Source organism: Natrix helvetica (genome assembly GCF_964273705.1).
Source record: "Natrix helvetica genome assembly, chromosome: 2".
Classification (NCBI taxonomy): Eukaryota; Metazoa; Chordata; class Lepidosauria; order Squamata; family Natricidae; genus Natrix; species Natrix helvetica.
Genome location: NC_138552.1, coordinates 269,134,275 through 269,150,834, shown reverse-complemented (window position 1 = coordinate 269,150,834; position 16,560 = coordinate 269,134,275). Strand labels below are relative to the sequence as shown.

General features: G+C 42.5%; 1 protein-coding gene across 1 annotated transcript in view; it reads right to left on the bottom strand.

Moving 5' to 3' along the window:
* Positions 1-16,560, bottom strand: part of OTOF (otoferlin) — a gene marked incomplete at its 5' end in the record, with an annotated part of 209,536 nt that overhangs the window by 90,320 nt on the left and 102,656 nt on the right. The window contains one exon of the mRNA XM_081944293.1: positions 1,204-1,257. Coding sequence (XP_081800419.1) covers positions 1,204-1,257 — 54 coding nt within the window. The remainder of the gene's footprint in view (positions 1-1,203; positions 1,258-16,560) is intronic.

The following is a 16,560-nucleotide window of genomic DNA, read 5'->3' as shown; positions in this document are numbered from 1 at the left end:
AAATTTCCAAATGCATTCATTGCAGTACGGTGTGGTGTGCTGGCTTGACAGCTGCAGATAGCAAGACACTACAGAGGGTTGTGAGCACAGCACAAAACATTGTGGACTGATACCCTAATATCATTAGATAACATCGCTAGGGATCGCTGCCTTAGAAAAGTGAGGAAAATCCTCAGGGACGATTCACACCCTGGTCAGCCTTTCTTTATTCTCTTATCATCTGGAAGGAGATATAGAAGCATAGGCAACCATACCAACAGGCTGAAGAACAGTTTTTATCTGTCAGACTCCTGAAAGAAAAGGACATAGTACGAATGACTTGTGGGGCCGGAGCGACGTACAATATGTTCACATGGTGCAATAGGACTTGGGTGTTTGTTAGTAGGATTCACTGAGCTAGGGATTTTTTTGTCTTTCACTGTGAGTTGTATTGTGTTGGGGGGAGGGCAGGAAGGGAAGTTCAGCCAATCTCATTGGACACATGTTGTACTCTGACAATAAAGGTGTGCATTGAATTGAATTGACTGTCTCCAAAGCCCGTTCGATTTTAGATCTCATTAGAGGAGGAGCAGAGGAGGAGCACACACGCATGCACACACAGAGAATGCACATACTAAAAAAAGGAAAGGAATTGCAAGTTGAAGGGCCAACATGTACCTGGAGTTTTTGTGGTCATCCCTGTTGCATCAGAGAAGAAAGCCGGGGGAGGGGGGAGACATCAAAGTCAAGAGAGTTAAGTGTTAATTTGCAACAGGCTATTTTCTATCTACCAGGAACCACTTCCTTGGTGATTCAAAGGTACATCTTCCTGCGTACATTTTATAGCAGAAACACTTGATAGACACTTCAACAGTGTGAACTAAGGGCAGGGGGGGTATATTCCAGTCAACCTCTTGCCCAATGGACAGGACCCAGGTGGCAATCCTCAAAAGCTCTAAAGCTGGCCTCTAAAATAAGACCTTGAAGTGTAATCATTACCTTTTCAGAATCACAGAGTCTTTTATTGCACTTGTATGGTTACCCATATGGAGTTACTTATAATTTTATGGCTATTCCTGTATTGATATGTTCAGAAAAAAACCCTAATCTCTGCTGTGGTTTTAGGCACACAGGAACAAACCTGCAACATTTTGATCAATTCTGAAATTGAGACTGGCATGAATAAAACCTCTTTCCAAAGCATCGTATTGATTCTTAATATACCTGGCTACAGATTTGTACCCATTATGGCTCTTTTTCTGGAATCCTGACAGTTTGCTGGAACAGGGCAGGGAAGAAAAAAAAAGGGGGAAAAAACAATTAGGATAAATGAAATTGGCAACAATAATCATGAGCCCATTTTGCATGCAAAATGGGCAAACACTTTTGCTTGCTATAACTCGGTGATGGCTAACCTTTTTTGGCTCAGGTGCCAAAAGTGTGCATCCGTACGATAGCATGCAAGGGCATGACCACACCCATAATTCAATCCCCCCTGTGTACCCCCCCACGCATGCGTGCACGCACATGCACACACACTGCCACCTTCTTGAAGCCTGGGGTGGGCAAAAACAACCTGCCCTAGTCCTCCAGAGGCACTCCAAAAGCAGGAAACAGCCCATTTCCAAACTTCCAGTAGGCCCGTTTTCACCCTCCCCTGGCTTCGGAGGCTTTCTTGAAGCCTGGGAAGGGTGAAAAGGGCCTCCCCCGGCCCTCCAGAGGCCCTTTGAAGGGCAAAAATCAGCTGGCCGGTGTGCGCGTGTGCGCTGCAACTGCTCGCGTGCCCTCACAGATGGCTCTGTGTACCATCTGTGGCACATGTGTCATGTGTTTGCCATCACAGCTATAATTATGGATCCTAATGGGGTTCTCTACAATTCAGCCAAGATTCATTTGGGAACATAGTGGACCAACTTCCACGATCATAGAAAACCCACAGAAAACCCACAGATTCTGTTCAAATTGATAAGAAAAAACAAATAGCAGAAAAAGAGCTTTTCATGGCCACTCAGAACCTCCCACTGGAAGAATGCCCTTCCTGATGGGCACTTCTAGAAAATTCCATATAAATATAAGACACAGAATGTTCCTTGGATAGTATAGTTATTACAGTTGAAAATACATTCGGTTTTATGAAAACTGATCGAGATCGGTTATAACCTAAGTTAATGATTTGAATTGATGTTTTTCTTATCGTAACCATGCATGCAATGATGCAAATCCATCACACACTAGGACTTAAAAGAGTAAGGAGGATGTTTATCACCCTTAGAATAAACAATTGTATCTGTGTATCATTTCCTCATTATTTCTGGTAGCTTAAGCAAATTAAAAAGCCAAATGAAAAGAACAAAGGGACAGGCCTATACATTGCCTTGGTAATCATTCATTTACCTCCCAAATTAATAATTGCTGAGATAAGAGGCTACATAGAAGAGAATCAATGGATGGGAGATGTCTTTTCTTTCTATTACTATTATCCCTGGCAAATTCTTGATTATCCCTGGCAAATATATTTTCCCTGGATGTTTTCCTCCATTCAAATTTTGCCTTTTGGGTCCTAATTAGTGAAAGCGAAAATCTTTGCTATGTGCCATGGGATGTGGTATAAAAATATGTAAATCACAAGGAAGGAAGGATTAAACTTCCCCCTTCCCTTTCATTCACTCATTATTCCTACAAGGCTTATTACAAGTGGGTTTAGCCTAGAAGGACAATGTGAGGTTCTTCAATCTTTTGCCAATGCATGAAAACAAAGTAAATTGATTTTAAAAATGCTCAGAATCCTCTTCACTGTTTAATTGCACCCTGAATTACAAAAAATAAACCAGCATGTCTTCCAGAGATAGTTCTGAGAGGGTCAAGAATGATCAATTGGAGGAGAGAACTGTGCAGATCACTTTATGTGCTCTGATTTTTTTTGTTTTTGCCTTTATTTTGAGTTATAGGAGAAAGAGGGCAGATTCCCGATTTTAACTAGGAAAATGGTGGGAGTGAAATAAGCTAATTTCACCATTCATGATTGTTTCTGTGCCAATAAAGGAAGGTTTTCACATATAATTTTATTTTTATCAAACCACTTCATGGTGTAAACACCATGCACGCACAAATAGAAGTACACAAAAAAGGAAATATATTAAAATCAGTATTAAATTGAAAGCAGCCATCTCGAACACAGAAGCCACGAATAACAACAACCAAGGTATGATTCCCAAGCCTTGGAAAAGGAAATATTTTAAGTCAGGGGCTATTTTGTGTGTCTTCTGCTTATCCTCTTGTTTGCCTCCTATGGGGCATTTTTGATTAAATTCAGCACCATGGACAGAGCTTCAGAAGATAAGAGATTGGCAAGCACCTAATGCGTACCAAGTGACAGCTGCATTATAAACTTGCCCAAGGAAAGGAAACATGAATTATTCAATTGGGCCAGATTGTTTTATGCTCCAGAGCTACATCCTACCTATTAATTTTTAAAAATAAACATAGATCAGGTATCATGTCCTGCCGCTGACATTTTACTGTCCTAAAACTATAAAAGAGGCCAGACATGGTAAGCTAATAGTGGAATATTGGCAGTCAGGCAGCAAAGTTGATCTCAAAATATTAATATAGAAGACATGCTGGTCCCGTTGCAAGCCTAGCCCAATGTCAAGCAGACTTAAACACAAGGAGTTAGGGGATTTGCCTGCACAACTATGCCCATGACGACCTAGGTTTCTATTGAAAGAAGATTAATCGAAGGGAAGTTCAGCAAATTCTACCTCCTTTGGAGTTTATGGAAAAAGTGTGCATATTTTCTTTAGTTTTAAATATAAAGTTCTACCCAGATATATCATCAAAGAAGATAATGGATGATTTGGGCCACTGAAAGATAATATTTAAAGTAAAGATTCCTCTCATACATATGTTCTAGTTGTTCCTGGCTCTAGGGGATGGTGCTCATCTCTGTTTCAAAGCCAAAGAGCCAACACTGTCCGAAGACGTCTCCGTGGTCATTTGGCCGGCATGACTAAATGCCGAAGGTGCATGGAACGCTGTTACCTTCCACCAAAGGTGGTTCCTATTTTTCTACTTGCATTTTTACATGCTTTCGAACTGCTAGGTTGGCAGAAGCTGGGACAAGTAAGGGGAGCTCACTCCGTTACTCAGCACTAGGGATTCAAACTGCCAAACTGCCGATCTTTCTGATCGATAAGCTCAGCGTCTTAGCCACTGAGCCACCACATCACACTTGAATACAGCCCTCCCTGTAAAGTCACAAATGGTTTTACAGGCCTATTAAAATGTGAAGGGATATTTATTAAATTTCTTCATTATGTCTTTATTCTTTATTAAATAAACTATTATACAGAACCACAATATTTTAACAAGCTGAAAATCCAGGTCTGAGATGATGGCATTTATAGTCAGGGAAACACACATTCAACTATTCTTTTTAGTGTCTGATTTCACCTAAGTTTCAATATAAAATGTATTAAATATATTATTCATATTATAACCCTCTCTCCCAAAGCCAGTTAAAGTATGAATTCTAAATTCCAATAATTTTCTCTATGAGCTCTCACAAATAGAGTTCATTTACTTTCTTCTTACTGGAACTTGGGCTCATTTTCCCTATTACTGTCTGGTAGATATTCTTTAATCATAAAATTATTACCAAGGATCACTCAAAATAGCCAAATGGTGGGAGATTTTTTTGAACGGATGAAAAAGGAAATTTATTCTTCATCAGCTCTATAATTAAAATGCTAATGACCATCAGCTTGAACAACTTTAAAAGAGAAATGTATTAAAATTAGGTTATTATTGGATGGTAGTGACGATAACTATATCTCCTCTCCAAAACAGGAATGGGAGACGAGATAAGTGATTGCACAGCATGCAGCCCAATGTTTTTATTTTGCATGTTATAATTATCTGTAAAACAGATTTGTTTGTTTTATTTCTGAGGGTGTTCTTTCAAGAAGATAAAGATTAGAAAAATGTACAGTGCTGGACTTCTGTTAAAGAGAGCTGCTTCATAAACAGTCAAGAAAACGTATCTAGTTGTCTTTTCTTCAAATTCCATGCATTGCTGCACATGTCATATTTACCCTTCACAATCGTCTCCATCTTCGTCCAAGCTATACGGAATACATGCAATTAAAACAAATTGCTCATTTGGTTAAAAAAAAAGAAAATATTTAATTGCTTACATATGAAAAAGAGCCACACTGAGACAGATGGATCATCACACCAACATGCTGTCATTTACCCATGAAAAAGGCCCACCATATTTTAGCTGCATTCATGCAATATGTTCAACTTGATTACTGAATTATGATATGGGTTCACACTGTCTCTTGAACAATAGGTTAGCCCAAAGGGATGAGTTTACACCATTCACCAAGGGCTGATTCTCATGTTTCCCTATTCACATCATAGCCATGATCATGACCACGATCCAATAACAATGTCTGTATGCTGTATCCTAATGAGGTTGCTTTGGTCTCATCTACAGGTCGTGATGGAAGGAGACAGAAGGAGAAACGAAGCTGGGGGAATCCATCAGTAGCTTTTCTTAACTTGTCCCACATTAAAACACTAGGAACAGCATTTGTCACTGGCCTCATTACAATGGCAAAATAAGGCTAAGCAAGTAGAAAGAAGATTTTTGTAACAGATGTTGTCTGAATAGTGCACAACAGAAAAATAATTCTGTACACCAAACAAGAACAGAAAGTAATTGGAAGAGATGGATGAATGCCTATATTCCATGATAAAATCCTTCCCTTGATATGTTATTTTTCCATAAGCAGGAAGTATTCAAGGTGGGGGAGTATTCCTCTGAATAATAACTTTTCACATTTATGAAATCATTTAGCCCAAGAATATATTGCCTCTAGGATTCCTTGGAGAAAATGGCAGAGTACCAATATTGTAAAAGGGCAATTATTGTGTAGACTTAAGCTTAGGCGTTTGAAAGCAAGCATTTTTCACCCATTCTTTGCCTATAGAAAGCTTCTTGTGGGTGCCGGTTCAGCCCAGGTTATTTTGTTGGGTTTTATCTTGTTAAGCTGCAAACATGATTAACACAATTATCCGATCAGTTAAAGAATTAGAAGATGCATTCACACAACGTACTTAATAATAATGAGTTAATAATAACTTAGTTAGATTTTTGTGGCTCTGAATGTGGTACAAATCTCACTTATTGTTTAATGTCTTATGTGAACTCCAGTTACCAATCTTAGTAAACAAGTTAAACAAGCTCAAGTCCAAGACAATCCAATGTAATGTGGGACCTGGTCATAGATTGTTCCCACCCTAATCAAAACCAACTTGTCTGTGAGTTTGTGAGGCTGCTGGATTTGAGATTTCTTTAAACTTTTAGCTAAGCTATAATTATATATGTTATCTGCTACCCATTTACCTTTCAACCATTACTTATGTTATGTTATTCTGATGTTATTCTGAATTTATGGGTTGGTGTTTCTTGTTTTGTTGTGAGGTTTGGGAGGGGGGGATTCGTGTACTGCAATCTATTATCAGAGGATTTTTATCTGGAAAAAGGTCCTAAAAAGCTGAATAAAAGGAAGTCATTGACTTATGACTGCTATTTATTGATTTGATTTGATTGCCCCCCCCCCCCCAATACAAGGTGACTCCTGGTGTCTTAAAACATTAAAAGTAATAAAACCAGAAAAATAAATATTTCTGATACAAATAAAAATACAAATTACAATTAAAAGATGGGGAGGGAGGGAGGGAGGGAGAGAGTAGGATTTCAGCAAGGTGGTTAAGTGAGTTGCATGAGATTTTGTGAGGGTTTTTTTTTTTGTGTGTGTGGCCAAGGTTGTTACGTGAATCTCTGCAGTTGACTTTGCTGTCAGAAATTGCACAAGTGAAGCCACCAGATTGAAACGGGCCTTGTTATGGGAATGCAGTCATTCTGCAGGAAGACATGCCTGGCATGTGCTCAGTTGCCCTTTTGAACACACAAGAATTCTAAAACAATTCTCGTAGCTAGGAAGCATTGTATCCATCCACCTTTGAGTGAAGCCTGGCATCTGTGCAATTTTGCTCTCTTATTGTTTCTCCTTTCTATTCGTTCCATCCCTGACCTTAAGATGGCCAACTTCCATTTTAAAAAAAAACCTATCAGAATTTTTTTTTAGCCTTGTTTATTTGGTGGGAAAGAATGGAATGGGGTGGGAGGAGGAATCCTTAAGAATTTACATAGTTTCAAGGAACTCTGTCCACAGCCATCCACAAGGGGAATAGATGTTAGTTCAGTCTGCCCTTTCTGAACCATCTCTCTAAGTACACAAACAACAGTTTCATCATGGGAGAATGACGAGAAAGAGACCCTAAGGGTGAGGTTGTCTGTTCTTAAATCAGAATTGTATATAGACATTTGACTTCGACTTCAGAAACAAATAAACATCATCTGCAAAAGGTTAAACAAAAGCTGGGAATATAATGTTTTGTTTGGAAGGGACATAATAGTGTTTTTCTTTATATCTTTGTTTAGCTTCTGTAAGTTTATTTCCTGTGTTATCTCCAATGAATGAACTGAGCCCCTGCTCTGATTTCCCAGTTTCGGCTGCGTTGCCTGTTAGATTCGGGCAACGAGAGAACAGACTCCAGACACGTAGTGACTTAACAGCTCTTTATTAGTAGTAGTAGTGATCCAGCTTGCTCTGTGGCCGGAGGGTTCCCCTTTTATATGGATCGGGTACGCCTCTCGACCAATCAGAACGATACCTGTTTCCCGCCATAGCGGCGGACCAGAGAAGAGACTTGCTGCGATATATGCTAATATCTAACACCCCTCCCCTCTTAGACGGAGCATTCCGGTTAGTTACATGGTCTTTAAGATAAGTTGATGTTTGCCTTACACGGGTGGAACGCCGCAGTTCTGGTTGATCTGGAGTGGTTGCAGGATCGGTTGCTTTTTCTGCTTCGCGTTCGGGGGTCTGCAGGCTTTCGTTGCTTTGGCGTTGTTCGGTTTCGCCTTCGACCTCTTGTTCTATCCTGGGCTCGCAGGTGTCGTGATTCTCTGTGTTGGGGTTCTTGGATGGCTGACTTTGTGCTGGCAGATAGTTTTCGTCGTCAGCCCGTAGGTCTGAGTGTGCCAGGCGACCTCGTAGTTGATCGATGTGCCTTTTCCAATTTTGTCCATCTTCAAGCTCTAGCAAATATGATCGTGGACCCGTGATGCCAATGACCCTTGCCGGCATCCACAATGTTCCCCCTGCATAGTTGTGGGCGTATACTGAATCCCCTATGCTAAATTTCCGAATTTTGCTTGTCGAGTCTGGGGGTGATGTGGCAGAGTAATTTGGGTGAAGACGGTCCAGGTGAGACCGTAGACGGCGGCCCATGAGTAGTTCAGCGGGGCTCCTACCCGTCGTTGCGCTGGGGGTAATATGCTGAATTAGGAGGTAATGGTCAATGCGTGTTTGCCAATCACCTGGACCCATCCTAGCGAGGGCCTCTTTTGCGGATCGCACCATTCTCTCCGCCTGTCCGTTCGATGCCGGATGGAATGGCGCGACGAGGGCATGCCGAATTCCCTGACCTGCTAAGTACGTTTCAAATTGCATGGCCGTGAATTGGGGCCCATTATCAGAGACCAGGAGGTCGGACAGGCCATGAGTGGCGAAAAGTCGCCGTAGAACCTTAATGACTGCCTCTGCCGTGGTTGAAGTCATTAGGACTACTTCTAGCCATTTGGAGTATGCGTCCATAACTATAAGGAAAGTCTGACCTTGGACTGGACCTGCGAAATCGATGTGTATTCGCGACCAGGGTGATTTAGGCTTCTCCCATTCCGTGGCGGACGCTTCCGGGGGTGCGGGTCTCGATTCCTGGCATGGATCACAAGTGGCCACCCATTCCTCTATTTCTTTGTCCATGTTGGGCCACCAAACGTAACTTCTTGCTAACGCCTTCATTCTAACGATCCCCGGATGCCCCACATGTAACGCTTCTAATACGTTTCTACGTAACGCATAAGGAATAACAACTCGATCCCCCCACAATAAACAACCTTGCAACACTGAAAGCTCATCTCGTTTCCCCCAAAATAGCTTGAATTCTGGGCCCACGTTCCCCTTCGGCCACCCCCTCCAAACCCAGGTTTGAACTTGCTTTATTATATTGTCCCTAGCAGAGAATCTGGCAACGTCGCAGGAAGAAACCGGTCCTGAGTCCAAACAGTCAATTAACAACACCGGTACCTCGGGAGTGGGGTCTGGCAAGAGATCCGGAAGTGGGCAACGGCTGAGCGCATCTGCATGTCCTAGAGTGGAGCCCGGTCGATGAATTAGCTTGTATGAGTACGCGGCCAGGAAAACAGTCCACCTGGTCATGCGTGGAGAAAGGGAGACTGGTGTGGGGTGGTTTCCCGCCAAAAGTCCCAACAGCGGTTTATGATCCGTAATCAGTTCAAAATCACGGCCGTAGAGGTATTCGTGGAAACGTTTTACTCCAGGTACAGCAGCTAACGCTTCCCTGTCCATCTGGCTGTAATTCCTCTCGGCCGATGAGAGAGTCCTGGAGTAGAAAGCGATGGGTGCTTCGTTCCCATTTGGCATCCTGTGGCTAAGGACTGCGCCAACTCCGAATGGGGATGCGTCGCAGGTCAATACCAGCAGTAGCGTCTGGCTGTATTGCACTAGCAGCGAGTCGGTGGTGAGCAGGCGCTTTACTGCGGCAAAAGCTGCTGCTTCGGATCGTCCCCATCTCCATGTTGCGTTCCTCTGGAGTAGTCGATGTAATGGTTCAGCAACGGTCGCCTTCTGTCTCAGAAAAACGCTGTAGAAGTTAAGTAGTCCGAGGAAGGCCTGCAACTCGGTCTGATTTCGTGGTGTGGGTCGTCCTGGATCGCCTTAATTTTCTTTGAAGTGGGGTGTATTCCCTGACCATCGATTCTATATCCCAGGAATTCTACGCTAGGCACGTTAATTTGGCATTTCTCTTTTTTGAGGCGGAGACCCTTTTCTCTAATTCTGGCCAAAACAGTTCTGACTCTTTTTAATAGTTGCTCCTCGTTTGCAGCGGACACCAAGATGTCGTCGAAATAGGGGACGACTCCCGGTATCCCTTGCAAAAGCCGTTCCATGACGCTCTGGAACAGACCTGGAGCAATACTCACACCGAATTGTAGCCGGTTGCATTTGAATGCTCCTCTGTGCGTCACTATAGTTTGGGCCTCCGCTGTGGCGCTATCCACGGGCAACTGTTGGTAAGCTTGTGCCATGTCTAATTTAGCAAATATCTTTCCTGGCCCCAACGAGTGCAATAAGTGTTGTACCACTGGCACAGGATATGCGCTTTGTTGTAGCGCGATATTAATTGTGCATTTATAGTCCGCGCAGATGCGGACTGACCCATCTGGTTTAACTGGGGTCACAATGGGAGTTTCCCAGCGCGCGTGATCCACCGGCTCAAGGATTCCTTGCTCAACTAGCTTATCGATCTCTTTATCTATTTTTGGGCGGAGTGCAAAAGGCACTCGTCTCAGTTTAAGTCGGATTGGCGCCACTTTGGGGTCTAAATTGAATGAAATTGGTTTACCCACATACTTACCAAGACCGGAGCTGAACACATCCTCGAACTCCTTAAAAATCTGTTCAGCACTGCTGTTCTCCACGGCGTTGATCCCGGTGACTTCTAACCCCAGGGCTTCAAACCAATCTAGTCCTAGAAGGTTCTGTAACGGTGCGCTGGCGATGGTCACGGGCAGCTGGGCTATGATGTCCTTGAAGTGAATTTGGAACGTGCCTTGACCCACGATGGGGACTCGGTTCCCCTGGTAGTCTCGTAGCAGGATGTCTGGTGCGCGTAGTTGGCTCTTTTTGAGGCTAGGGATAGCCTTTTTCATGGAGGCCCATGAAATGATCGTCAGGGACGATCCTGTGTCAACTTGCAGCTCGCAAGGAGAGCCTTCCAAGAGGACTGTGACTTTCAGCTTTTTAGGCCGCTTGGTGTGGACCTGACTTATTGTGGTGAGATAGGTTCGCAATTCCTCTCTCTGGGTCAACTCTATCTCAGCATCAGTATCCTGACAATACTCTCGTTTAGCGTCTTGATAGAACGCTCTCTCAGCTCTTTGCGTGTAATCTCTCTGGGAATACGCCCTTTCAGCTCTTTGGGAATTGTCTCTCTGGGTAAACACTTGTGGATTTCTCTCTGGGCGCCCTTTTTGATTTCGCCAAGCCCCTGGGTTGGGCTTCTGTTGGCGGTACATTTGAGGCTGCCGTGAGGAGGCAGGGACTTCGCTCTGGCACACTCGTGCGATGTGCCCAAGTTTGTTGCAGTGTGAACAAACAACTTTCCTGAACCGACAGGTAGACCGGGGGTGATTCCCTCCGCAGCTCGCGCAGGGCAGCAAACGGAATCCCCCCAGGCCTCATGTGACTGCTCCGCATCAGGTGACTGTCCTCGAACTCGGGATCCTCGTAGTCTGGATCTGTGTCCTCGTAGTGGACTCTGGTATGTCTGGGTGCTGGCTGGCTTACGTTGAACCTGCGTTGTATTGTTTCCGACGATCTTTCCGCTGACTCCGATGCTCTTGCTTCATTTAGTGCTATTTGGAGGGTTAAATTTGGATTTGCCAATAGTCTTTTTTGTAGCGAAATGTCCTTTAACCCACAAACAAGTCTTGCCAGGATTTGCTCATCCAGATCCCTGAACTCGCAATGAGTCGCTGCTTTACGTAGCGCTGCAACATATTGGTTGATTGATTCTCCCGCCTTCTGGTTCCGCGTGTTGAATTCCTGGCGGCAAACGTGGCGGGAAGGTTTCGGCGCATAATGAGTCTGTAGAGTCTGTTGCAACGCTGTCCATGATACCGCTTGTATCGGAGTAGGCTCGGAGAGGTCTCTGGCCGTGTTGAAAACTTCTCGCCCACAGTAGCTGAGAAAAATATTCTTCTTTCGGGAATCGGTTATCCCCGTGTATTCGTTCGCTTCGAGGAAACACTCGAAACGAATCATGTATGCCTCCCATTGGTCGTTCATCGGGTCGAACGGAGCGGGGGGAGTGTGCATCGCCATCTTCTGTTCGTTGAATTTGCCGCGCTGCGGTGTCCTGAGATGGCTGCCGGAATTACTGCCGAATTCCTGGGCTGGATCGAATCCTGGGATTCTGAAGTAGTTCTCTTCGTCCTATCTGTCTCTCGATCCCACCTTCGTCACCAATGTTAGATTCGGGCAACGAGAGAACAGACTCCGGACACGTAGTGACTTAACAGCTCTTTATTAGTAGTAGTAGTGATCCAGCTTGCTCTGTGGCCGGAGGGTTCCCCTTTTATATGGATCGGGTACACCTCTCGACCAATCAGAACGATACCTGTTAGCGGCGGACCAGAGAGGAGACTTGCTGCGATATATGCTAATATCTAACATTGCCCTTAAGCTTTCCGTTACGTGCCTGGTAGTACTTCGCTTGAGCCTGGACACAAACTGAACAGTTCACTTCTTGCACAAATATTGTTCTGGTTTGCATGTAACTCACCCCACCCAAAACCTAGTGGTCCTTGGTGGACCCACATAAAATCTGTCATCATTCTTTCCTAGTGGATTACTAACTACTAGTTACTTACCTAATCTATATCATCAAGAGGTACTAGAACAAGCCTCGCCTACTGTCAGGCTCCAAAAGCCAAGAAAAGACACACTGAGGTTCTTCTAAGGATTTTCCTATATTATTCCTTCTCCATAGGCAGAAATCTTGCCAAACTAAATCAAATGCTTACACTATTCAACACATAGTTTGAGAATTCCTAAAGAGGAGCTGGTCTGACTCTTTTCTCCCCAAACTCTCTAAACCTCTCTGTTTTTTTGTTTTTTGTTTTTGCTCTTCTGGAATGCAATCCCTCCCTGCTGGGAATTCAGATTACATTACACCACATCTACTTACTATGACATCATATTGCACCATGCATGCTCTTGGGAAACGTTTACATAAAGCTCAGCAAAAGCACACCAGAAATTTCTGCAATTATTCCATGTTCTCATAAATAGTCAGCCATTCAGGAGTGTGCATAAGCACACCAGCCTGCCTACTGTCCCTGTCCTACTGTCCCCGTTTATTTGTATTCATTTCCTTCATTCATGTCCATGTTCATGTGTATACCTGCTATCTTGTACATGTTTGACAAACTCATAAATAAACAAACAAAGAGATGCATTTAGGAAAGAAAACTGGAGCCACACTGCAAGTTGCTTTTTTGTTTGTTTGTTTCTGAGATCGATTGATTTCAGTTCAGGCATGGCCCCACTCCAAATTAACTCTGGAGCATCTCACAATATAATAAGCAACCAAAATGCAATACAGAACAAAGCAAGTTGGGACTGTTTCAACCAGTAGGGGAATTTACGAGAATTCTCTGGCTACCGTAGGTTTACACAATAAAAATCCAGAGAATGGCTTAAATGAATACTTAATGCAAATTGCAAAGGATATAAGATTACTGGACTTTTCTTGGGGGAGGGGGGTCACCTTGCCCCTAAGAAATCTTTCTTCAGCACAACACTCCACACTTGAGTCACTCCCAGGCATAGCTGAGCTTCCTACCTGGCATTCAAAGACCCTTGGCTGATGGTATCTCTCTCACCCAGCAGTTCATCATCACTATGGTAATACAATTCATCATCTTCTTGCCTAGAATAATGAGGGTCAATACAAGAACTGTTTCTATATTATGGATTTTTTTTAAGGCACCAAGGATTGATGTTGAGAGCAGGAACAGCAATTCTAGGATAAATGATAAATGAATTGGATAGATGAATAGCACGGCTGGGCAAATTCCCCATGAACGGGTTAAGGGTGAGATGGCATAGTGTAAGTTAATGATGCAGCACTGATACATTGAGTGCCCCCCTCTGAACAAACTATAATTCATATCTCATCAATAGAGCACTCAGATGCTTTTCCAGTGTATGCTGCAGAAGACTGCATGTGTGTTATTGTATGCATGTGTAAACTCACCTACACAGATGAATGAGATGCTTAAGACTTTCCTATCCAGTGATTTTATCTTGTTACTACTTTTCTTACAGGAATGCAGTTTACAGCTTTTTCTTAAACAGATCAGTCCCTTGTTTTATGCCACATGGACACTAGAGGGCATCAACTTCAAAACTTATTCGTTATAGATTCACTCTAGCTGCACAACCAATAGCTAACATCTGGAGAAACCCTTAATGCAGCTAGCCAAAATTGACAAATACATTTTCAATCAATGGATAAGAAATAAAAATAAAATAAAATGTGTGTGTGTGCACATCCTGGGGATGAGGGGATGAGGAGAAAATCTTCCAATATTGGTTTGTCAAGAAATGCATATGTTTGCTATAAAGTTAAGAGGTTATTTGGAGAATGGCTAAATAGTTGTTTCATTTGTTGTCTAAAATAACAGAGCTTTTCATGACACTTTTCATGGTGTGTAGGAGGTTCTGTGTGTTTTGCTTCATAGATTCAGAAACTGCAAGAACAAGAGGGAAGATCTGAGCTTCGAAATTTCAACTTTTCACTAACTGGTCATTTCGTGAAAAACAAACAATATTACATTAGGAGATTCTTTGCCTTTATTTTTTTAAAGAAAACATTTTTCACTCAGATTGTTAGAAATGTTATGATGTTCAAATCCTACTTATTGGAATTTGGAACATCATTTTTTTTTAAAAAAACCAATAAACTTGTTCCTTTAAATCATGTTCAATCCTGAAATTTCATTTGGATATGTTATGTTTTTACTAGTCAAATGTAACCTCTAGGTCAGCAGTCCCCAACCTTGCAACTTGGTGGCCCAGCAGAAGGGAGTATAGGGAGAGGAGAATTGGACCACGAGAGTGACAGGCTGGCATGCACGACCGTGTGCAGCTCAACTTGAGCAAATGGCAGGCTGTCATGTATGAGCACACCTGCACAGCACATGGACACTGGCCCACCGCTCCCATGGCCTGGTTGCAAATAGGCCATGGCCCAGCAGTGGTCGCAGCCCAGGGATTGGGGACGCCTGCACAAGGTCAACTCAATTTCTACCATTTCTAATAGTGAAATGCTTTATAATTACATAAAACTTCATTTCTCTTACAATCGAAAGGATTTTTAAAATAAGTGGTAACCAAAAAAATACATATTGCGATAACGAAATAAGAAGTATTTTCTACCAAATGAGTTGGGGGCCTAAAACCACATATTTGATTATTCTTCTCCCTGGGCTTGTTACTTCTGACAGTCTCTACGATTTTAGCGAGCTATTTTGGCTGCAGGAACAACTCCTGATTTCTTAAGTTGCCTGACTTGTTATTTCTTGGCAGCTAATGAAAAGCTCAAAATTTGTAGTCTACTGGCACGTGGTAAATGTCACCCAAATAACTACAAAACAGTCATAGATGGAGCAAATTCATACTGATGCCCATTATCTGACAGATCATTCTGAGAAATGGTTTCCAAGCAATGTGCAATTACCTTCTGAGCTATTTATTGTATGCCTTCTTTTGCATTTAAAATTGCTCAGTTATTCTGTAGTTTCTCTTTAGGTAGCTTAGTAAAGTTTGAATCTGATGGATGTTGCTTTTTCTTCTGAATAATTATTCCCAGTTTTTTCTTGTCAGGATTCGGAAGGAATTAAACATATATTTGGATCTCCTAAATGAGGCTGTCAACACACACACAGGGGCGCATTATGCTTGTTAACACTAAGCATCGTGTTTCTGCCCAGCAACAAAATGGTCACATATTGATCTAGGTAGTTGATCTACAGCTCCAATTAGACAGTTCAAAGCCATTTCATACAGCAAATTGGCTTTTTCTAGATTTTGCCTGCCCCAAGAGAGATCTTTGCTGTACTGTGTAAGCTGGTCCTATTTGCAAAACAGATGGAGAGAATACACCCAAAAGAATTGAAAACTGGCAACACTTATACCAGGTTTCCCTATTGTTTGTTGTTTGTTTGTTTGTTTGTTGGATTTATATGCCACCATTCTCCCAAAGGACTCAGGGCGGCGTACAACATTGAAAAAACCCACATATTACAAAAGTTAAAAAGGAAATTAAATAAGGTATCCAAAAACAAACCCAATTAATATTAACAATAAAATTTTAAAAATTAGATTAAAATTAACAATTAAATTAATCATTTATTTTATTCTGTTCAGGCCAGGCTGGCTTGCTGGAAAAGCCAACTTTTTAGGGTGCACCGGAAGGAGTTAGTCGTGCCCGACTCTAAGGCACAGTGTTTATCTCTGTTTCTTGGTTGAGAGAGACAGCATTATCTGGAAGATAATTTCCAACGTCATATGGGTCATATGAGCCAGCATGGCTATACACCAAAGGTGCATGGAACAGATAAATAGCTAAGAAGGATATTTCGGGTTGTATTGAACTTGGGACAGATTGAAACATACTGGCAACAGATATCCTGGGGAAACTGCAAAAGGGTCAATCCAAAATCCAATGATGCTGAAGCTCAAATTTTAGGCCTCTTCCATGAATGCAGTTCCAACATTTAGGTTAGATGCTCTAAGACACAAGGATTATAGCAATAACAATAGCACTTAGACTTCTATACCACTTCACAGTGCT